General features: G+C 40.7%; 1 protein-coding gene across 1 annotated transcript in view; it reads left to right on the plus strand.

Moving 5' to 3' along the window:
* Positions 1 to 24,855, plus strand: part of thada (THADA armadillo repeat containing) — a 110,865-nt gene that overhangs the window by 46,125 nt on the left and 39,885 nt on the right. Inside the window, exons 28-29 of the mRNA XM_042502101.1 lie at positions 3,241 to 3,372; positions 13,201 to 13,369. Of these exons, the coding sequence (XP_042358035.1) occupies positions 3,241 to 3,372; positions 13,201 to 13,369 (301 nt within the window). The remainder of the gene's footprint in view (positions 1 to 3,240; positions 3,373 to 13,200; positions 13,370 to 24,855) is intronic.

Below are 24,855 nucleotides of genomic sequence, written 5' to 3' on the forward strand. Positions count from 1 at the left end.
CTCAAGTTACATCATGAACCTGGCACAGATTATTGGTGTAGTTTGTCTCCTATGGATGGAGGTAAAGGTAGGTGGATTTGGCGGCAGCAAAAACAGGAATATGAATCCTGTTTGAACATTAAGGAAGGAGGTGTGCTTGGACCGTGACATAGACGTGGCATAGAAATAAAAAAAAAAAGGTGTATCTTAAAGATGAAGATACTTATTGATGTTTTCACTCTGCTTCTAAGTACAAAGTCATGGGCAACTTTACTTGCTTGAGTTTCACAAAAAAGGTTCACTTCTCATCTGAGAGACTTCTTCAGAGGTGACAGAGTTGAGACGCCTCCATTAAACTCGAACCATTGCAGTGACCTGGATGACTGAGAATCTTTACCTACATTTTTTCACTTTGCATCGATGATAATCGTTGATCATTGAATCGATGTATTGATCCAGATGGAGGTATCGTTACACCTCATGTTTATAGAGAATTTTACAATGGCTTCAAACAAGGCTCAGCCAATCATAATCAAGGACTGCAACTATCAGTTCTATTATCATCTTTTTCCTCCAATGTTATTATTAGCAATAACGATTGACACAAGCAAAGATATGTGTTGTTTTGAATTTCAGCTCTGGCGTTTATTTTTTGGTGTTGCTGCCTTTACTTTGACTTCACTCTGTGGCAAAGACACCCAATGCTCCAGTCACACGGTGTTGTTTTTACTTTTTCAATGCACCAAATTTGGTTTTGGCTTAAATATGCCAGAGCTTTTATCATACCGCTAAGGCTCCTTAGTAAGATATGTGTTTTTGCGTGGCCTGTAGATTCATTCATTTCAAATTCCTAATGTTATTATCTTGTTTATCTGTGAAACTATTTCAGGTCAGTGCCCACATTTTAAACTGCTTTGCAGTGATTTGTTGCAGTACAAACACTCTTATCTGCTACTGGTTTAAAGAAAATAGTTTTCATGTCATATTCCAACTACTTTTATCTGACTTCGTAAACAGAACTGGTGATTTATTTGTCTGCAAGTTAACTAAATGTTAAGCTAAAGCTTTTGTTTACTTTAGATCTTCTTTTTAGTCTCTGCCACTGCGTCACTTTAGGTCCGTTTCTAAATGAAGAATAAAAATGCTCAAGGTCAGTGTTCTGTTTCTACTCTCTTCAAAAATAACCTTTTCATCAAACACCCGGGTACTGGAGATGATTGAGGAGTTTGGGGAGAGGGGGCAGACATTCGTGGAAAAGCTCAACATGGAATTTGAGAATGTCGTTAAATGCCACGCAGTCTCTCTTTCATCCTGTCAAGTGTTTGAACCTCCAGCTGTATTCCAACAAGGCCTAATATGTTTGCAATTCCCCGCAATCTGCCCCCCCCTGACATCACATCCTGTCTCGTTGGGCTTGACTAAACTGTGACACTAAACACATTAGACCAGTTACTAATTGGGCTGCTATTACATTTCCCATCTTGCCGATCTGTGGCAATCCCAGCGGATGGTTCTGCGTGTGTGTTGTTGAATGAAGTAATGAAAAGCACAAGTTGTTTTCGCAGGGGGTCTGTTGTTCTGTCTCTGTTCTATGAGATCCTCATGACTAATGACAGGGCCCAGAGGACATATTGCTCTCCTGACACACAAAAACACACACGAAAACACACACAGACACACACACACACACACACACACACACACACACACACACACACTCATAAAAGCAGACCTTCCATACTTACAGACCTTCACAAAGCTCAACTGCAGGCGCTTCCTACAATGTAAACACTGCTTTCCCATGATTTTCCCACATTATGAGATGATATTTTCAGTTTACACACTGCTAAAGAAATGCTGCTAAAGTTTAAGTGTTTTTGTTAACACACAAAAAAAGAAAACACCAGTTCCAACATTACTAAACTTGAACCTTTGCGGAGTTGATTTCCGCTTTATTCCTCCCTCACAGAGCTGGACTTAAACAGCAGGACAAGAAGGAATAAAACTGTCCCGAAGGCAAAGCATGGCCCCTCTCCATGTTAGATACCTGATATTCCAACAGTCATTTTCCTTACTTTGTACTGTAGTTTGAGGTTTTTTTTTTTAACTGTTTCTCAGTTTTCCTCCCTCCGTCCTTCACTGTGAGTGTGCCAGAGTGAAACTGTGAAACCGCTGGCAGAGACGGACAGTTTCCATTCTCACTCAGTTGGCAGTGATGAGATTTGGATGGAGAAAAAGAGGGAGGTGAAAAGCTCAGCTCAAGGACGGATGAGGAGATGACTGTATTGGAATGGGGATGGTTTAAGATATGCAGCCTGCATTTAAGAGTTAGCGGAGGTTAGGCCTGTTATATATGTGATTCCTTTGGGAAATACACTCACTTTCTTTACTGCTGAGAGTTGGATTAGAAGATCTCTCAATCTGTACAGTAAATACAGTATGTAGCAAGAGCTAATAGACGCTTAGCGTAGGATAGCTTAAAGTGTAAAGACTGGAAATAAGACATCACATAAGTTTAAGTAAAACCACAACTTAATTGTACTTTTGTGAATGGATTAAAAAAGATTTCACTAGGGGTGTAATGGTCCATCAGTTTGGATCGATATATTGTTTCAGTGATCAACAATGCCAAATTGATGGATGCAAAGTGTAAACATTGCTCCATATTATCATCTTTAGGACATGCCTTTATTTTGAAATTCTGTGTCACCATCAAACAGCAACAGGCAGACAGCAAGCAGCCAAAATAAAGATGATGAGGAGAATGTTAATTACCTGGGAATAAATCAGCAGTGTGAAAATATTTTGGATTATGGAGAAAATAAAGGTCAACAGACAGAGCACGTCATATGTAAACTATGACGTTATGGGATTAACGACAACGTACCTACCTGACCGGGGATCTAATTCTGCAAACTTCCTGCAGCAACATTAGCTGCCCTGTTTCAACAATGTTAGACTGAACAAAGTGTGCGCGCAAGCTGAAGTTCAACCCCAGGGTAATAGCTGAGATTTCATGCACATACTTGTCTTCCCAATTGTTTTCAGCAGCCCTTTACTGGCCAAGTTAAGTGTATTTGTGTGGCCCAGAATCACACGCTGTACAGTGTCTTTCTAGACTTTACAGGCCTGCATCAGCAAAAGTTCCTTACCAAACCCATGCTCTGTGGAGGTTTTAGTATGCTGGACATTTCAGGTGACATCAAGGTTGCACTTTTAACATCGGACTAATGTTTGTTTGTGTGTTTGTGTGTGTTTCAGTGACAGTGGTCAGGTGAAGCTTCACCCCAGTCTGTTCCTGCTGCTGCTGGTGCTCAGTCGACTCTACCCTTCTCCCATGGATGGATCTTCTTCACCGCTGGGACTCGCTCCTTTCATGCCCTTCATCATTAGGTGGGTGTCAGTGCTACACACACACAGGCACTTACATGTTCATACACATCATATAGTTTACATACAGTATAGTAGTAGTAGTATAGTTTGCATAATATACCTGTACTTTTCCATTGGCACTTTTGGCTGCAGTGAGTTAAACCATACTGCCTTGATTAAAGTTTCCATTACCAGTTGAAACACAATTCATGTCAAATTCACATCAATTCATTCCAAGATGGATCATCTTCGGAGTCAGGCCAAAGTGCAGTTTGACTTGCACCAAGCGAGTAGCGGTAACGTCGGTTTTATCGTCATTATTTGTAATGTATATAAGGAAACTATCCATCCATGCATAAATTTTCATCCGATTATTCGAGGCTGGGTCGCGGGGGCAGCAGGCTGAGCAAAGCACTCCAGGCATCCCTCTCCCAAGCAGCGCTTTACAGCTCCTCCTGGGAGACCCCGAGGCGTTCCCAGGCCAGACAAGATATATAATCCCTAGGCAATGAGCAACTTAACAAGACTTGGCACAAAAACTGGCAAGAAATTTTCTAAGAAGCTACAGTAAAATTACCTAAAAAGATGACAAAAAAGGGGCAAAAAAACACGCACAAAAACAAAAAAATGTAGCCCAAAATGCAAAAAATTGAAAAAAAGAAAACCTTATGTATATATTTTTTCTGTAAGATAATTTTGAATATATAATTATAATGGTTATGAATATAATTTCAGGATAATTTTCCTATTTTTTAAAAAAAATCCCTTTCAAAAGAACAACTAATTTTCAGGTCTTTTTCTTGGCACCTTGTACTAATTTCTTGCAGTTTAAGGGACATTTCTTGCCATGTTTTTTTAACAAAATATAACACACTTGCCTGGATTTCAAAGGGTGAAACAGCTTTTAAAAGGCGTCTGAATGCCGCACAAGGAAACTGTTGTCGATCCTTGTTTCAGTTGTTTCCGCGATACTGCAAGTGAGCATCTGACGGGCATCTGGTATATGTTTGTGCTGTGCCAAGAGAAAATTTAAAAAGTCCTGACAACAGTAAGAAAGTTATTGAACACAATAACACCAGCAGAACGGACAGAAATGTTCCCTTTGTACAAAAGCACAAGTGTGTCATCAGTTAAAAACACAGCCTTAAGCGTGGCCAAGTCAAATCACTGAGTCAAACCAAGTGAAGCCAGACTGGCAAATGTATATGGAAAAGGGTCACAATAGTCCCAGCAGCGCTGATCAGTGAGCTGCAGTACAGGAATGGGTTTAATACACTCCCTATCAGCAGCTCCCCTTCTTGATAGTGTCATTACTATCAATGATAATGTGTTTCCAGTCAGCTCAAACACTTATATAAACGTAAAAAAAAAAAAAAATAACATTAGCCTGGGGAACTATCTATCAAATCCAAGAGGGTCACACACCTGCTCTCTCAGCCGTGATAAACCTCTCAACGTTCCTCTGAACCAGAACTCTTTCTAAGTATAGAACAGTCACAAAGACAAAACACCTGCAGTCTAAACATTGATGCACATTTGTTTTGTTTTTTTTAAATTTTGTGTGTGCAGGTGCTTCCACATCTTTATATGGACTCACATAATGTCATTGTTGTGTGTTCGATGTCACACTCCCCAGAATCCAGTTTATGTATCACAATATAGGCAAACTGCTAAAAATAAAAGCACCTTTTTTTCTCTGTGCAGCTTTTTCTGTTTCTGCACACCAAGACAAAATACCTCCCCAATCTGAGTGTAGCCTCTCCAGCGTGTTTCTGAGTTGTCGTTTGTACCGTCTCGTGTCGCAGGCGTTGATTAGATTGCAACTGGAGTTATCGGAACTCCGCTCTTTGTTTACTGGGGAGTGAACCTTCCAGGCGAATGGGAAACTGTGGTTACAGGCTGCATTTTTTACATTCCTGAGATGGAGAAGTCTACAAATATTATGCACCTGCAAATAGAACTGAAGCTTGTACCTCTTGTACACACGCGTTTGTGTTACTGTTCTTGTGAGGACCCTCGTTGAACTAACACAGTTCCATACCTGCAGACTGTAACCTTTCAATCTACAGGTCAAAAACAGGAATAAAAGTATTTTCTCAAATGTGTATAAAATAAACCCACAGGAGTCCAGGTGGTGAGATGGAAAAACACCTGCCCACTTCTACACTGTGAAATCTCACTGGTTGATTTTACTTTTAAAAAAAAAAAGAAAAAGAAATAGTGCCTTGAAAAATGTAAGTACATTTAAGTAATAGTCTTAATTTATGTTTTTCTTTACGTCTAACAATTAAGTTAAGTTAAGTTAAGTTTTATTTACTTAATTTTGTGAGGTTGTTGCAACTTAAATTGGACAAGTTTAATTAAATCAGTCTTTATAAGTTTAAGCAATTTCAGCAAACCAAGTTTACTGTGCTGTATATCTGAATTGTTCTGGTTCCAAACTAGTCAATCGTATTTTCTTAATCATGTCAACAAAACAGAACTCACACATCTCCAAACCTCATCATTGGTAAAATCCTCTTTTTAATGATTAAGTTAAGTCAGACTAATTTGGTTTACAGAAGTTGCTAACACAAGGTAATTTTCCTTGTCATTTTAAGTTGCAATGACGACACAACATCAAGTAAATGCAACAAAATTTGGAGAAAACTTAACAATTAGAAATAAACTAAATATAAATTAAGATTTATAGTTATATTTACTTAACTTTGTCAAGGCATGGTTTCCAAGATTTTTTCAAGTGAGATGAACTTGTCAGATTTTACAGTGTATGGAGACTTTTGGAGATGTTGCTTCTAGCATCACTTAACATGCCAACAAACACAGCTGGAGATATTTTGCGAATGGAAAGCTGGAGAGATAATGTGATTGTCCTCACATGCTCCTGGGGCAACTCGTGCTCTCAGGTGAACAGAACTGGACGTCCATTTAGCATCTATTAGAAAAGATACCTTCCCCCAAAATGTTAAACAAATCATGTGTTCAGACAAGCTTTCATATAGTGTAAGGTTGTTCAAACAAGGCTATTGTGCTAAATGCAGAATTCTTACAGTGGCAGAGGGAGGAGTGTGCTGTAAGTCAGAGTATGTTTGTGTTTTTGGGAGGAGATGGGGGTGAAGACCTTGAGGTTGGAATGCTTTACTGACGGTTTAGATAACAGCACTCGTTTGGGTATTTGTTCACCCAGACTGTACTGTAGGATGAATTGTAAGTGACAGGTGACAAAATCAACAGTTGTTGTACCACACAAACACCTTTATCTGAAGTTAATATGAGGCCTCTCCAAGTTAGACAAATCAAGTGAGTATCTTCCAGAGTTTTAGTTCTTTTAGTCTGGAACTCCCTCTTACAGTTATTCTTCCACTACTGCTCAGAAAAAAAACTTCTGCTTGGAGAAACACAAGGAAGGAATTTTAAACTAAAAAGACTAACTTTGGAAGACATCCACTTGATTGACCAGATTCAGTGTGCTGGATTCTCATATTAGGTTGATCTATATTTTTGCAAGGGCTGTGGATTTTGTCTCTCATCACTTACATTGGAAACATCTCAGGTGAAGATCTTTTAATGGCTAATATGAACAGGTGGGATGTTAATAGGAGGCTAAACCCTGTCTTTTAACACCATGCTCTCTCCCTTAAAATAATAAGAAACAAATCCTCTTCTGTTGTAGTTTTGTCATTCCAAACAATAGAGAAAGTTGTTACTGTAATCACAGCATCTCATATTTATAAATATTACATTTTAAGTTCAGTATTTTTCCTTCTGAACCCTATTTTTCCATGTTTTTGTGTCGAAGTGTTTAATGAAAATAACTATTTTAAATTGGTGCAGTGGAAGTGGCAAAAAAGGCTGCAATATTACACATCACATGGGAAAATAGGGTCTAGGTTGGAAAATTACCAAACTTACCACAACAAAATATAAAAACTATTCAAATATCATTAACAACAACATCATCAGTGCTTTGGGTGGCTTCTCAGAGGAACTGAGCACTAATGATACCCATATATAACCTTTTGTGATGCTCTTAATTAATACTGTGGGAGTTTTAACTTATTTGCCTTATCACAATAACATGGCTAGACAGCTTTACTCTCACTTAAACACCATATGTTTGTCCTTTTAGCCTAAATGACATTTTGGTCAAAAGGTGGCAAATAGAAAGTGAAGTGGGATCACAGAGGGGCTGTAAACATGAACCATTTGGAGCGGCAAATGTGCAAAGTTGCCTAAAAGAATGAAATTCTTCAAAATCAGTTTCTCATATTTATAGATAAACTGATTTACAAGACTTTAATTTTAACTTATCAGTAATTTAGTGAAATCTTTCAGTAGCTCCTTTAAGGACCCGTCTTTTGTCGGTGCAGTTAAGCGGCCGATAGCTGGCGCACTGACTCCCTGGCTGAGTCTCGCTGTCAGAGAAGGTATGCTGCGCACACATCCACCCAAATGAAGCCCACATGTTGGAAATGTTAAATATAGCCCGGCTCAAACTTCTTTGGCTCTAGTCGTGTTTCTCTTCACCAGCCCCCCCATCCCCCAACTCATCCTCCCCAGGCGTGTGCGGACGTGTCTGGTGAGGTCGACGACTGTCACCCCGGCCCCCTCCTCCCTCTCCTCAAATGATCTGACCCTGCCACCTTCAAGGATCAAATGTCGCTTGGCTCCTCTTCTGTTGACAGGACGGAGCATCAGGCCTAATAACTCCTCGCGCATATCCCTCCATCAGACAACACAGCATTTTATCTTAACATCCCCCGCAAGATTTTTGACATTCTTTTCTGCCTGGCCTCCGCATGCGTCACACCTGCCTGGATAATGACGAAGACAATGATGAAGATGACGACAGAGTGGGAGGATGAAGATGAGCAGACACATTTATTTTAAGAATTGATGGCTGCTTCATTCCAGCCCTCGACGTCTCTACAGTTTGTCTTATCTCCTCCAATGTTTCTCTTTTAGTTTCTTTCTTTCCCCTCTCCCTCACTCACTCTCTGCTTTAATGCTCCGGCCTCAGAGTGCTGAGATGGTGATTTATGTCCTGTGATATCCAGCCCAGGCATCTCTCCTCGCCCTCCATGCCTCACTCCCTTCCTTTCCTTTCTCGTCCTCACTGACTCATATCTCATTTCTTTTGAAAGGGCACGGTAATGCCCATAAACCAAAGTGAGGCTTCAAAAAGGACCACTGTCATTTCCTTCTCAGCAGAGATCTCGTATATTTAAGATTTACCTCAGTGCTTTCATTATCATCATTTTGTTTGGACAGTGGACAGGGAAAATCTGTTTGTTCCACGATCAAATTTCTAAATGGAAACCAATACGGTACCAGCATTTAGAAATACTAAACGTAGGTCAGCTTTAGCGCTGTATTATTAGAAGATACAAGAACTACAGTTTATTGCCACATGGTCTTAGTTTATACGACCTCAGAGGGCAGCAAAGAGCTTTTTCATATTCTATACATCATGGTTTGACTGTAAACAAAACAGTTAAAGGGACAGTCCATCTCGAAATCAAAAGAGCATATTTTCTCTCTTACCACGTAGTGCTATTTTTCAGTCTAGACTGTTTTGGTGTGAATTGCCAAGTGTTGGAGATTTCGGCCATAGAGATGTCTGCCTTCTCTCCAGTGTAATTGAACTACATGGCACTCAGCTTGCAGTGGTAAAAGCGCCAAAAAAATACATTTGAAAACTCAACAGCAATAACTCTTTCTAGAAATTATGACCCAGGTACTCCAGACCTTATTGTGAGCATTTTGATTAGGGAACTATTTGTCACTATTTTCTCACTGAACTACGTATCACTGCACAGAGGGGAGTGTGCATCTACTACTAGCTCACCTAGCATCACTGAGCTAGCTTACACTCACAGGTCAGCCAAAGAGGACGCCATTAATGGTTATATCTTGCGCTGCCATGACCTCAAGCCTCTTGTCCATGAGTAAATGCTTGCATCCTTCTGGGCAGTGATTGGATTGGCAGGTATAGTTCAGTGGAAAAGGCTCACAGCAAGGTCTGCAGATTATCTTGTGTAAATGGGTCATGGTTTCTTGAAAGAGACATTGCTGTTGTGTTTCTCAAATTTATTTTTTTTTGGCGCTTTGAGCACCACAAGCCGAGTGCCTCTAGTTCCATTATATTGGAGACAAGGCAGACATCTCTACAGCCGGTATCTCCAAAACATTCTGCATCTCACACCAAAACAATCTAGACTGATAAATAGCTCTACAGGAAAAATATCCATTTTTTATTTTAGTGTTTGACTGTCCCCTTGAATGTCAAACAAAGTAAAATAATGGTAGTTTTAAGACAGCTACATCATTTCCATATGGATGAATTAAGCAAACAGATTTGAATTTGAATTATGTCACCAGTTCCCTGCGTAACATTCTTCAGTGACAGACTTTGCCTCTTTGTTTAGCCAACATGGTACAGTCTCTGTGGTGGAAATTATTCTCCCGGCTCTCCAAAATGAGGCCCAGATGAGTCTTGTCCATGCCAGTCAAGAGTCTGCCTATGACCCCACAGGGGACTGCCCTGTTTCTAAAATTACACCCTTCCAAACTGTCATTTCCTTTTGCAAAAGTGTTTCAATGGGACAAATTAGCACAGATAGTTAACATATGGGCCCCAAATGGGGGCTGGGAGGGGTGGAAAGTGAAGAATGGACAGAGATTTTTGGTCAGTAGACATTGTGTGTGTGTGTGTGTGTGTGTGTGTGTGTTGTGTGTTGTGTGTTGTGTGTTTTTGTGTGTGTGTGTGTGTGTGTGTGAGAGAGAGAGAGAAAGCGAGAGTGTGTGTGTGTGTGAGAGAGAGAGAGAAAGCGAGAGAGAGAAAGAGAGCTTGTGCACATATATTCACATGTACAGGCGTGTGGAGCTCAGGAATGCAAACTGTTGTCTGTGTTTGATACAGGGTCTAAGGTTGTCTGTCTGGCCATAGGTGTGTGTGTGTGTGTGTGTGTGTGTGTGTGTGTGTGTTCCCTCTTGGATAGTACACTTAGATAGTCCCCTATTATTCATGTTCGCATGTATGTGTGTGTGTGTGTGTGTGTGTGTGTGTGTGTGTGAGAGAGAGAGAGAGACAGAGGCATGCTTGCAGCAGGTGGAAAAGCATTTGTTGACAGTTGACTTGTTGCTTCAAACAGTCCTCTCTTTGTTGAAGTCCATATTGATTTAAAGCCTCTTGTCTTTTCCCATCTCTGTCAGGCAAGCAGCAGATTTTTGATAAATTATTCCAGTGTTCATAGAAAATTAAACACGTCAATAATTATTTGCAAGCAGTATTTGGCTTGTTTTTCATTCTCACACAGATTGTATACAGCCATCTGTTTGTGTTTAACAAATTTCACACTCATAGCATCATACCATGTCATACCAAAACCGAAACGCAAACTTCCTTTTCATTTCCTTACATACTGTTGTAGTGATGGATTGGTGTTTCTCTGGAACTTTCTGGTGAATTTCCCACAGTGGATCTGAGCTGCTTGTTTGGCCTTCACAGTCAGCTTTAAAGCCAATATAGACCTTGTCCTCCTTTGACTTTTGTCCTGTGTGCGTGTATGTGACTGTGTACTTGGTTATGTCCCCATGTGACTGTATAGTAAAGGCATACATTTAAATTTGTTGCACTAAATTGAATTCAAGTATCTGGGCTGTGCGTATTCCTTGAGTACAGTATGTTCTTATGTACTGTACACAGCCTAAAGGCCAATCCACACAAGCAAGTTGGGCGTCAGTATGTGACTGCCTCTGTTGCATGCCTTTTGATGTGTTATTCACAGAGGCAGCCAGTTCAAATTCATAGTGAGTGGACTGAAATAAACAACCAGCTAATTTGAAAAAAAGTTTTTCTTCCAGATGCTTTTCCTGTACTTTCACTTAAACACTACATTGAACTTCTTAATGCTGGAGCACCCCAAGGCTGTGTTTTGGGTCCCCTGCTGTACTCACTCTACACTCATAACTTTGTGGCAACTTTCAACTCCAACACCATCATTATGTTTGCTGATGACAAAGCTGTTCTGGGCCTCATCACAGATAAGAATTGAAAGACCTACCAGAAGAAGTAGGGGACATGACAGTACATCTGTCTACTCGTGTAGGATTTATGCCCTTTTTAATAGCAATGGGTCCTCGTTGAAGAGGGTGGATAGCCTCAAATACATTGATGTCCACATCTCCAAGGGCCCGACCTGGGCATCACTGACTCAGTTGGGAGAAAGGAAAGGCAGAGATGGTTTAAGCTTAGATGCTTGAGGAAATTCTGGGTATCCGCTCAAGTACTCAGGACTTTTTCTGCACCACTGAAACCATCCTCCCAGGGAACATCACTGCCTGGTACAGAAACAGCACCTAATAGGACCACAAGGCCATGCAAAGACTGATTTGTTCATCTGGGCACACCATAGGCCCCACTCTACCCTGCAGCAGGGGCTGCAAGAGTAAGTTCAAGAGAATTATCAAGGATCAAAACACCTAGATAATTGCCTTTTCTCCCTGTTGTGGTCTGGAAGAAGAAATCAGATACACCAGGCCACTGTGAGGCTGAAGGCCATTTCATAGTTTTTACATATGCATGTCCACCTCATGGACTGTACGTCATGTCCAGAACGCTGCTGTCAAGCAAACTGCAGCCGCCAAACCACGGTCCAGTTAGCCAAGTTGACAGACATTCACTCCAGACCCAGCATCATCTTCTTAGTTTCAGTTTCATGCAATGTTGCCAATTTGAGGAAGGTAAATTACCCCCCACCCCCCCCACTCGTTTACTGCTGGAGGCTGATGTGGACCCAAATATAGTATGAGCAGATCCATGTGCAGACATACTTTCTGCATTAATGCATACTGAGAGCTGCGGACATGCAAATGTTCAATGCGTAAAGAATGTCCAAGCCTTTAGGAAGGGCTAACCATGGACAGACTGATGCATGTTGCAGTCCGGTGAACACAGTGCAGCCACTGTCCTTGCAGCACATCAGGAGCTGTGCTGTTGAAAGTGCAGCTGGTACAGTAACAGATATAATGGAGATCAGGTTATTTGAGGATATGACCCTGAACTGTTTGCAAATATTAAGAAGTTTTGACTGAGAATGCCTCCTTCCTTCAGTAGCAGTAACTCTCGCTCTGACTCTATAGATCTGTCTCCCTGTCCTCCTCTCATCTCATTCAGGTCTTGGTCACGTCCTTCCCTTGTGTCAGCTATGGCAGTGTTATGACATTGGATAAGGAAAGACTATCAGCTTGTAAACAAGGTTATTTTAAGCCTGCAGGCCACATACACCGTCACCAGTGGATACTGTAAATGACCCTATGTGAAGACGAAAGAGAGGAAGAGCGATGTCTGTGGGCAAAAGCAAGATGGAATAGGTTATTTTCTTGATAGTTATGATTTGAAAATGTTTTATTTCAAGTTCATCAGTCGCTTTCTGGCCCGTTCACGTTCTGATCCCTTGACTTTGTGATGGGAGAGGGAGACAAAAAAAGCGAGGAAGATGGAGATGTTATATAACGTATGCTCAAAAATAGCGACCAACTGTCCAAATTAAAGTCATAGGTCAACATTCCTAACTTGAGAATTTGTCCATGACATAATGTGGCAGGAGTTTAAAATAATAATGGTAATACACAGTGATGAAATAATTTTCATAACAAAGTTGTGAAATAAATTGAACTCAACAGTTACAACAACAACCCATGACCTGTGATAATAAGGACCCTTCTAACTTCCTCCATTAACTCAAACATACAATGTTACGTAATGTAAGACTAAAAGATTATGATAACAATGCAGTTATCCATGATGTTAATAACGTTCCATGGCCGTGCGTGTGTGTTTTGCAGATGTGGTCGCTCAGCAGTCTATCGCACCAGAGAAATGGCGGCTCGGGCCCTCGTCCCCTTTGTGCTGGTCACCCAGGTCCCATCCACCGTCCACATGCTACTACAGGAGCTTCCCGCAGAGCCCGGACCTGAGATCCAACACAACCACATCCACGGGACTCTGTTGCAGGTCTGCGCCCACACACACATCAGCACAAACCAGTACACTCATATATACATAACATATGCCATAATATTCAGCGGGAACTGTAATCATACATCCTTCCAATGACCACGTGTTTATTTGGTGATGGGAACCTCAGGTGGAATCAAATCCTGATTGTTGGTGCAGAACTCGAAACTGTGTCGGTCATAAGTAAATTGTAATTTCATGTGTGTTTAAATAATGTACACTCATATACAGTGTAAAGATTTTGCTGTTTTGCTTTATTGTAAATGGAATTTTGGGGTTGTTAGGATGTCCCCCTTGGATGGGAACAACAACATTTTTAACAATTTTCTCACATTTAGACTTATTTTTTAATGTACTGATTAATTGCAAAAATAACAGATTGAAATCATTTAAAATATAAAAAATAATATTATTTAGGAATGGTTTTAGTTAAACTCTGTTGTGGTCTAGGGTGGCACGGTGGTGTGCGGAGGCTGCTTGTTCTCCCTGTGCCTGCGTGGGTTCTTTCCGGGTTCTCCGGCTTCCTTTCAAATTCCAAAGACAGGCAGGTCAGGTTAATTGGTTACTCTGAATTACCCATAGGTGTGACTGTGAGCGTGAAAGATTATCTGTCTATGTGTGTCAGCTCTGCGATAGTCTGGCGACCTGTCTAGGGTGTACCACACCTCACGCCCAATGGCAGCTGGGATTGGCTTCAGACTATCACTCGGGGGGCCTTAATCATGCGCAACTTAAAGCCTTAATAAAATATAAACAGGTGAGTTATATGGAAATTCACCCCCATACAGTGTTCATGAATGCTGACATTTGCTATAGAGACCAAAACCGTTTATTGTACCAGGTTGTCAACATGTATATTTGTGCTGTAAAGTTGGGCATTAAAACATGGGGCTCAAGTTTGGAACGAGTCTCAAGTAGCCATTAGAGGAGCTACAGTTTTTGGCAATGCCTTACCTCTCTGGTTTTAAATGCTGTATTACAGTAAAGTGTTCAGTTTCCTGAACACACCATACAGTTGTGGCCGTTCTACTGCCTTTACCCACTTAGTCATAATATCCATTATATATCAAAAAGCTCATTGTGTATATATTTTGTGAAAACACCAACAGTGAACCCTACAATATCTTCACAAGATTGATATGGAGGTATCAAAACTATTGTGATATTTCATTTTCTCTACATCGTCCAGCCCTATTCTCAACATTATAAACTCTTTGTATAAACTGTGTGTACAGTAAGGACTTTGCTTTACCAAAGCACAATATAATGAATCAAGTCAATGTATTCAGTATGTTTTTGTTTTCAGTATGATTTTTTAAATAATGCAGCCTACTGTTCTGTGAAATGCTGTGGTAATTAAGCTAACAGTGGCAATATCACCCTCCCCCTGCTAAAGAAAACAGTTATGAAATTGTGCTCATTTTAATAGCCATTCTAAAATGTGTAGATACCAGTGACATATTTTTTTATTATGTGGTGCATCTAGCTGCACTGCTGTACAATAATCAGTTTCCTTTATTAGATAATAAACCCATATCTTGAGAATCTAAACTTTTCAGAGCTAATAAAAGCGGCCTTGTGCTGTATTTATATTCACTCCATTCTTAAATGAGCTCATAATCCTTTAATTCAAGTTAAACCATGAAAGTCTTCACAACAGGAGATTAGAGGTTTTCACTCAACAGAGACAAAATATAAAATGCAATTAGCAAAGCAGTTATCATAACATGTGTATGTGCACACCCACACAGAGATTATAGATATGCAGCATCAAGCCTCAACACACACACACACACACACACACACACACACACACACACACACACACACACACACATTCTCTGTTAGTCCCACACACCCAGTTTCCACACAGAGCCTGTCCAGACAAGGCAGTTATCGCAGGGTAAATACCAGTGTTTAGTTCTGTCATCACACTCTGACAAACACAACCAAACAGTCTGCCGGTAATATCAACACACGCAGAGGAAAAGGGGAGAGGGAGTTTCCCCAGCCTTTTATTAAACGCCACTGATGGGGTCGGTGTGGGAGCAGGGGAGTGCGGAGCGGTAAGAGCTGGGGCCGAGGGGGTCAACACAAAGAATGAAAACTGCACCGTTTTCTTCATCACTTATGGTTTGATAGTGGTCTGGACTGCAGGGAGGTCCGCTGTGGGATGAAGGCAAAGGATGAGGAGGAGGAGGAGGAGGGCCTCTTAAAGGCTTAGAGGAGATTTCAGGAGGAGAGTGAATTTAGTTTGCTTTCCTCTCATGGCCGCCATGTGTGGAGCTTCCCCAGATGTCTCCTGATCTGTTTCTGCATTTGTCTCTTCAGTTCTATCTCCATCTATTTCCTCTTTGTCTGTGTCTCTGCTTCCTGTCTCTTCTTTCTAAAATGTCCTTCTAAGTATGTTCCTGTTGCTATGTCCTTCTGTTCCTACTCGTTATCCATTCACTGTCTGTTTTTCTTTCCCATACAAAAGGGTGAGATCATAGTTTGTGCTGCCTTGTGTAATTTAGTCTGATTATATAATGTTGTATCATGAGGTAATTTCTTAATCCTGTCATGTGTTCTTATGTCTCATCTTCACCGTGACTGTGTCGTGTCATGTGAGCACTGTATCATTAGCTATCTGTTTTCTTTTCACCATGTTATAGCAACTTGTTCATACCTGCAGCAGTACAAATAAAATTAGTACAGACAACGTGCGCATACTGTTCAGTATAACATAGTAGTAAGTCCTAACTAGAGCAAAGCCTAGGCTATACATTTAAAAACTGTACAAGATATAGCTTTCTTACTAAGGTGTGAATTATGGTCAAGACATAAATAGTAAAAACAATGGACGTAGCTACTATGATGCCATCCATTGGTCTGTGGACTCCAGTTTTGAAGTCTTGAGTTAGGTATTTCGTCACCATCTTGATTTTTTGGAGCCAGAAGTGATTGTATTTGCACAAAAAACATTAACACCTGCTAACATTTGGCTTTCTTATTTCATGGGAAAAACTAAAATTAGCATTCATTCCAGGGTCAAATAACTCTGCAGTAGTCATGGATATTTATCGGCTCTGGCTCCGCTTAGCTTCCATAGACACTGATGGAAATTGATGGCCGCCAGAAAATTAGGTTCATCTCCACCAAAGCAGTGCTCAAACATTAGAAATTAACACAGCAACACTTTCACTGGCCTCCCTGCATTCTTACTAACCTGTTTTCAGGCCAATCTGTGACATCAAACATGATATACCTTAACAAAATATACACACAGATGCACACAAAGGCCTACTCATAGGCTGCAGAGCTGTGTACACAGTTCCGGTCCACTGGCAGTGGGAAAGCAGTGTTTCGCCTGTTTTTAGCGAGTTTATCCACATTTAAAAAAAATCAGTTCCCTAATTTTGGTGGAAAAGGGGAATAAGGGGACTGACTGGCTTCTGCCAGCCTCAAGTGGTAATTCAAAGAAATGCAGTTTTTGGCACTTCTGAGTTTGCTACACTTTTCAGTGCCAGAGGTTGCTACGTGCTTCAACAGTTATAAATGGTATAATGGTGTTACACTTCTACAAACATTTAAGACTTTTAGAATAATGGACATTTTATATTTCATTGTACCAGGCTCTTAGTGACACAGTGTGCCACACTTAAATTTAGATGCCTGTTTCTATAGCTTCTTTTTCAATTCATCAACTTAACCCATCCACAAGAATAAGTAAAGATGTTGAGTACGCCGCACTCACACAGACACAAATATGTCTGTATGGGATATAGCACAGCTGATGCCTGCAGCCCTTCCTTGGCCATTTAATTTCCTCTTTCCGTCCACCCAAAGCACACCAGCCATCATACCTCACACACTCCGAGTTTAGCTTCACTGGATGTATGAATACATCTCTTCTGCTGAACATTATAAAAAACAGCACACTTCAACACATGATTACATTAATTTTATAACATTTTTCTACATAAATGTGACCTGTTACTTTGCTGCACAGTTGCACACTTTGTTGCACAACCAATGTGATAATGGTCATTTAGCAAAATATTGAAATATTTATTTGAATATTTTTCAAAATACTATAAAACTGCGAGGAGGAAAGTATTCCTGACAGAATAAGTTGAATCTTCCACGTTATTTCTATGTTACCGGGTGACTTTTAATATGGCGGCGTAATAAATGCAAAGATTGAAGGGGTTTTCCGAGTTAATGATAGCAGTCCTGACAGTGTTGTGTATATCTGTAGGGGCCATCTGTAATCAGGCTATAGATAGCAGGTGTGGAGGTAGGTGGGGGCATTGTGGAGATGATGGAGCAGATATTTAAGGAGTGTCTCCCTGTTAGAGAGTGGGGTATGACTGGCATAGCTGTAGAGCTGTATGCAGGCTTGCAGTGTGTGTGTGGAGGGGAGCATCACACCAGAGACACACTGATAGAGGAGATATGCAGTCCACGGTGTGTGTGTGTGAAATATTCTGCACTCACGTATAAGATGGGGAGCTAAGATCTTTAGACCTCTCAGGCAGAGAGAGGAGTGATTGTGAGTACGACTGTGTGTGTCTGTACATGTACACCACACACTGGCGATGTGTTTATGCTGAGGTGTTGAGGACATTGTGTTTAGCCTGGGGAGATGCCTAATGTATGTTAATATGCTTCATTGTGTGTGCGTTAACAGGTAGCAGATGTTTTTGCTCGAGGGAGAAATGACTTCCTCTGTTATTGTCAAAGAACAACTGTTAGTGGGCCAAGTGTGGAGCTGGGAACCATCTCGGCTACCGTGGCAGACTGAACCACCCCGCTGACTTTTTCTCACACACAGTGAAGATAACCACACACGACAAAGTGTTTCCATCCAGCCCCACCTCCAGCCCTGGTCCACTAGTGCTGCACTTTTTCTACGTCATTAAGGAATAGGAATGTGACTTCTATGCTGAATTGAACAGTTTGACTCATACAGGGTTAGACCTGAGCTGCGTTTGAAGCTGTTGTAAGATTCAGGACCTCTAATGCAAAACAATTCTTTTTTTTTTTCTTTTAAAAAAGCTATGCAGGATTGTTAGTTTCTGTTTGTAAACACACTTGCCAGCAAAAGGAAAAGGAAAAGCCTTGGTTCACTTTAGTTTGGCATCTCACCTCTCTATACGTTGTTTCAGTGCTGCATCCCTTAGATGCCTCCTGCTTACGCTCTGGCACCTAGTTGCTACCTTTTTATAAAGCCTCAACCTCCCCTGAGCTCTGTGGGGATACACACCCATAAACATCCCAAGCACAGAAAATAAAAAGAAAATGAGAAAATCAAGGCAGAGGGCAGAGTCTCTGCAAATGAATACACCGCCACATGCTAAAAGTGGGTCATAAGTGATGACTGAGAGACTTTACTTCTCTATTAGTCTTTACAGTGTTCTTAGGCAAGTCCTGCATAGTATATCTTTAAGCATATTCCCACATTCATCAGCAGAAATGCACATTGTTATGTATTAAAGGGGCTATATGGTACATTCTGTGTATGAGTTGACTACAAATGGCTTCAGCATGGAGATGGCTGAGCCAGCGACTAGCAGCTAACAGTGTTAACTCCATAAGTAGCACAAATAAACAGTGCTTACAGTGTTAACTGGAAGGTGGGTACTATGCTTCTGCAATGACACCATTCAGATATCAATGTACCAGGAATGAGTGCAGCCACTGTTGAGTGCATCGCAAAGCGGCGATGATGAGCTAGGATACACATGTGCACTAACATGCATGTGCAGCCGGACCATTACTCATTTATATTACCGGTTTCCTGCTATATTAAGGCTCTAAATATCGCATACAGCACATTTTATGACCCCCTTGGAAATGAGATGATTCAGCTCAAAGGGTTTGTCCAAATTAACAAACTTGTGCAACAACGACAATAATAACAAAAAAAATCAACACTTTAGTTAGGTTTCAGGTTGCAACAGCAGTTTTGGGTCAGTTAAACTGGTGGTTCTCACCTAAGTTTGAGAGAGTGTAAGGGGTGCTCCAGAAAAATGGAGAACAGTTTATTTTCACTATTTAATTAACTATAGAAGTGAGCACACTGAGAATAAGAGCCATAAGTGTGGTTATTCTGATCATAGGTTTTATTTACTCCACTGTTATCTCCTCAACTGTAGAATTCTGGATTTAATCATATCTAACAACCAAAATCATTTCAGATTGAGGTCCCTGAAGTGAGATCTTATCATTTCAGGGGTCCGTGACACATAAAAAAAACACTGTTTGTAACTATGGTGTAAGACTCTTTCACACTAAAATGTGGTGGTTAACACTCACCGTTCTAACTTCAAGAAGGGCAGACCATTCCCCAGATAAATTTTTTCTGGCTTTAGTAAATGCACGGTCCAACCAGAAAGTGAAGTCCATGCGCACATCCTTATATAAAAGTAGCTAGAAGCTTGGTGATGTAATAAATGCTTGAGCGACTAGTTGGTGAACTACAACAGGAGAACTCATGGAACTCACTCATGCTACCATGGTAACGAGCTGGAGAAATTCTAGCGCTTATCTTAGCTAAGGGAGCTAGCTTGCCAACAGTCATAATGTGACAATAAATTAGCATACTGTACTTAAGAAACAAGTCCTCCATTGTGAGTCCGTTTTTATTCTGCAAAAAAGCACAATTATGTTAAAGTGATGGTACAAGACAGTTAACAGGCTCGACATGAAAGGGTCACATGGGTTGACTTTGTCCCCACGGACAAATTTGCTGATCAAAGAGACTAATTTAGAATGAAACGATTTCACCATGGAATGTCAGTTTTAAATGCTGATGTGAGCAGAACTTTACGGACAGACCCTGCAGTGTTTTGAGAGGGTAAAAGTCTTATGACAACATTTGGCAAGAGTACACTTAATGCTGGTTCTCCATTTAACTTAGGTTAATAATAACATATTTAAGTAACATAATAAGATAAGACACAACTGACTGATATCAGCTTTTGAATGAAAGGCCAAGATTAGGGTGATTTATTGGTTTTAACCTGAGGCAGTCCTGTACTCTGGACAGTCTGTGTAAGGCCCTTGTCTTTGATAAAACTTTTTAAAACACTCTGGAAGCACTTCAAACGCTCCAGCGTGCCCCAAACCTCTGTTGACACAACCAGAACTGAGCTTAACAAGCCCGTCGGATGGGCCAGCACTAACCCAACCCGACACCGAACTCTGCTCTCGACACGCGCCAGCAACAGCCCTGGCCCACAACGCCTGGTACAGGCCAGACGTATTAAAGCTGCGGCCTGTGGTGGTTTGAGGAGGGCCTACTGGACGGATGTAATCCTTTGTGTATTTCCACAACAGAGGCTAAATGAGACGGAGACTGAGGAGAAGGAGGCTGGAGAATTAGGACTGTCGCAGCCTCCTTTCCTCTGGCAGCGGTGATGCTGCTGTTGTTTTCCCAAATGCATTCTTCCCTGCTCTCTTCCAATCATTTTATTTTGGTGTGTTGTTACGAAGGCTGCCTTTGGCCAGTGGTCTGCCTGGGCTTTCTGAGAAAACCCTCAGGGTTGAACCAGTGAAAGAATGTGTGGGCCTGAAAACCAAACCAGCTTTCTTTTAATGACATGAGATGTGTCCAATCTAGAGAGGACCTCAGGTGTTTGATAGATGCTGGTGTTTGACAATTAGCCCTGAAGTTTAACATTAATAGGTAAAGGGGCCATATAAAAAAGTCTGTCATTCACAATGTTCCTCAAACTACTTAAGTGTTGGAACACTATGTTTAAGATTCTTTTTCACTGAATAAACTGAGTTCCACATGGCATATTACTGGGCTGCCTCTCTGTTTCTATAATATGGATTTTAAAATGCCATTTCATATCCACAGTCCCACCAAATTCCAGTGACCTCCTGCAACTTACCCACACATACCTTAGGGAGTCAAGGACTCCACTTTAAGTCCGTGACTTTCATAAATGTACTTTATTCACAATATAATCTTAACTTAAGGTCTTCTCACTCGTTTTTTTTTTTTTTCAGAGCTGTCAAACCCATTTCACAGTATTACTCATGATTTGCATGCAAGGTTTCACACTAAGGTCATAGAACTAAGCCAACTCTGTCTCAACTCTGTCGGAATCTAAAGAGGCGTGACGTGTGAGACATTTAACACAACCCAAAAAATGGTAATAACAATCATTTACTATTCCTGCTATATGGCAGTTGATCTTGTTCTGTGCTCGGAGGGTAGGGAGCTCCTGGACCTCATTATTTACCAAATATGCAGACATTTTCGGCCGCTGCTAACTATCAGCTACTAAATTGGTGGGTTGCATGCATAATGCGTTGTCAAAACATCTTTATCCATGGCCATCCATCCATTTGACTTTATCCATGCAAACATTTACTCACAAGAAGATAATTAGGAATATTTTGATATCAAGAACAGAAAAATTATGTATTAGAAAAAGCATATATTGTTCAAATCTTGCACTGGATTTAAATTTCAAATGTCTGATTATTAAACTAGTTCTATAAAAAGAGAAAGTGAGAGTGACTGCAAAGAAAATAAATTAGCAAATTTTAATTTCTTGATATCCTCACATATAAATGCCATATTATAAGACATTTTATCCAGATATTTTTTTTGGATTGTGGTAAGAAGTTAAGCTTTTTGTCTGAATAGAAGGCTTTCATTCCCGTGTGGTCCATGTAGTTGAGTCTGCATGGTCAACAACGTAAAGAGCACTGTGTAGACTGACCTATTTTTCTTGTGTGCGATGTAAGAATAAACAAGACTACAGCGGCTTTGTCGTTTTTAGGAAACTTAAAGTGAACTAACCCCTGTTTTTAAGCGGTGTGGCTCATATTTGACTGCTTTAGGAGACATGAGCAGGAATGATGGCAGGGGGCTACTGAACATCCTCCCTCCACACACACTCATACATGTACTCAGCTCATGCTGCCAGTACACAAATACATACCATTGACGTCTCTGCAGTCAATGGAAATAAGAAACAGCTCCCTTGGGGCTTGTTTAAACATGCTGCTGCAACTTTTGACGAAGACGTAGTAACAGAGTTCTTGCATGCACGCACAGACATACACACACCACTAAATTACTTGGCTGTCACGCCCATGGGTATATGCATATATGAGGGAGTGTGACTTGGTGTCTAGAGTGCATATGTAAGCTTTGTTTGTGCAAGAATACTGCTATATAGAGCAAGAGAGAGTGTGTTTATGTCTTTTTATATTTAGCCCGTCTTTATTGGAATCTCTTTTTGCCTAATTGGGCGCGTCCACACTTTGCCTAACCTCTATCTGGTTTTATGTGAATGCCGATTTATATGTTGCTTTGTGCATGTGTTTTACTGGACTGAGCCATGAATTGGCGTGCAATTATTTGCACTTGCACTTGCTTGTGTGTGTGTGTGTGTGTGTGTGTGTGTGCGTGCTCGCTGCAGCGTGTGGTCAGTCTGTGGTTGCGGCAGTGGGAGGGACGGCAGGGCAGGCTGATAACAGAGTCTGAAGGGACCTCACATCCACCACCACTATTTTTACCGGGCCCAAAAGAGGAGCAAGGCTTGTTGCAACACACACTCACACAGAGAAACACACACACACAAGCAGTTAAATGCCTCACTAGAAAACAAGGCGTACAAATAGGTTTTGATATTTTTTCATATTTAGCACTACCACACCAAAGTTTTTTTCTTCTTCTTCTACTTAGAGTTGCAGCCCAAAGCTCCAGAGGGGGGTTGATTTTTAGTCTCTGGTTATAAAGTAGTGTTGTCACGATACTGGAATTTCCAACTTAACCAATACCTGAAAAACATCGATATTCTATACCACTGGGATCCATTGAAATTGTGGGTGTTAGATTTAAAACTTTATTAAAAGATACGTTTAAGAAGGCTATAACATAACAATTACTTTTCTGCTTAGTTAGAGGCAGAGAACAGCAGAATGACTGTAGCAAACATAACAATAAAAGAATACGGGAGAAAGCAAGAGAGTGCAGCTGGTGTGTAAATACTCCGGAAAATGAGTATTGAAACCATTTGAAATATTCAGAATCAATTTCAGAGTCTATTTTTGACGACACCCCTGTAAAGTAAAAGGATATAGTAATTAAAGGTGCACTAAATATCTTTGTGTTAATGATGGATTAAATATATTAATGTTATGTGCAAGGTGTCACAGACACTCTGCCTAATTTATTCGAAACGGCACGAAAGGTCAGGGCTTTCAAATGTCTTTAACACTTACATCATTGTGTTTTTGCGTTTAATGTCACAAGTTATGTTATTGTGTCTAGTGTGTAGTATTTAGTGGCATCTAGCAGTGAGGTTGCTACGGTAACAAAAACACAACAATCATTATTTTCATGCACTGAAGTTAAAAATATTATGTACCATTTTTTGCTAATAGATGCCCCTAAATCGTATACGCTGGACCTTTAAATGTCTTTACTTTTACATTTTAATTCTATGTATGTATGTTTGTTAAAATATTTCATTCCATTTTCATTTTAAATGTATAATTTATGTAACTGAAACTCAAATTAGAGCTACCCTTCAATGTTTTTGACCACTAGTTACCTCCGCCAAGAAGGTTATATTTTGGCTTTGGTTTGTTTGAAAAACTACTTGCCTGATTTTCATGAAACTTTGAGAAAGGGTGTAATAAGCGCAAAGGAAGAACTCAGGATTTGAACCACAGTGTTGATACACTAATTATTTCTTAGTTTTGTTAACATTACAAAAATGGGACTTTGAGATCTGTGCTCTGCGAGTGTTCTTCCACTATCTCCTTCGGGTAGTATTTTTATGTGTGGTTCCCTGGTCCGTTGTCCTGGAAACACATGAGGATGCAAATGTTGACACGACGATAGTTTCAATGGTGTCATTGTATTCCACTGATCTGAACTCCACAAAGCACATTTAAATGGCTTAGTCTATAGTAGTTGGGTTAGAAGGAGTAGTAACTCAAATGATACATTTCCTACAGGTGTGTGAGGCTGCTGTAGCTAACTGAAGGATGGTGCTTTATAGTGATATTAAGACCAGGCAAAACAAGGGGGAAAAATCATTATTTGGAGACAGTCAAAGACAAAAATCCTGAAATTTAATGAACCCACAGCAGGTCCATGTGCTGCTGTCTTATCGTCTCCCATTCATTTGAGCTTGATCCAATCCCAGCATCTCCTCCCACATGGGGTGTAGTTCTGCTCTGTCTCTGGGAGGAGGAACAGGGAGGCAGCATTTTCTATAAATATTCCGGTTTTCTCCATGCCGGGCTGGATTGAGCCGGTTGAGCCTCCCATTCAGGGACTTCCCAGCCCGGTGGATGAGGTGTGGAGTGGAGGGAGAAGGAATGAAGGCATGGTGCTCTGTCACTGACTGAAACCAGCTCTGGCACCGGTGCTTTTAATCTGCTGCCCTGAGCCTCTGAATGAGTCGACCAATTTCATGACAGGATGTAATAGCACTGAACACAAAGCAATGACACAAAGCATA

This window comes from Plectropomus leopardus, chromosome 15 (assembly GCF_008729295.1).
Source record: "Plectropomus leopardus isolate mb chromosome 15, YSFRI_Pleo_2.0, whole genome shotgun sequence".
Classification (NCBI taxonomy): domain Eukaryota; kingdom Metazoa; phylum Chordata; class Actinopteri; order Perciformes; family Serranidae; genus Plectropomus; species Plectropomus leopardus.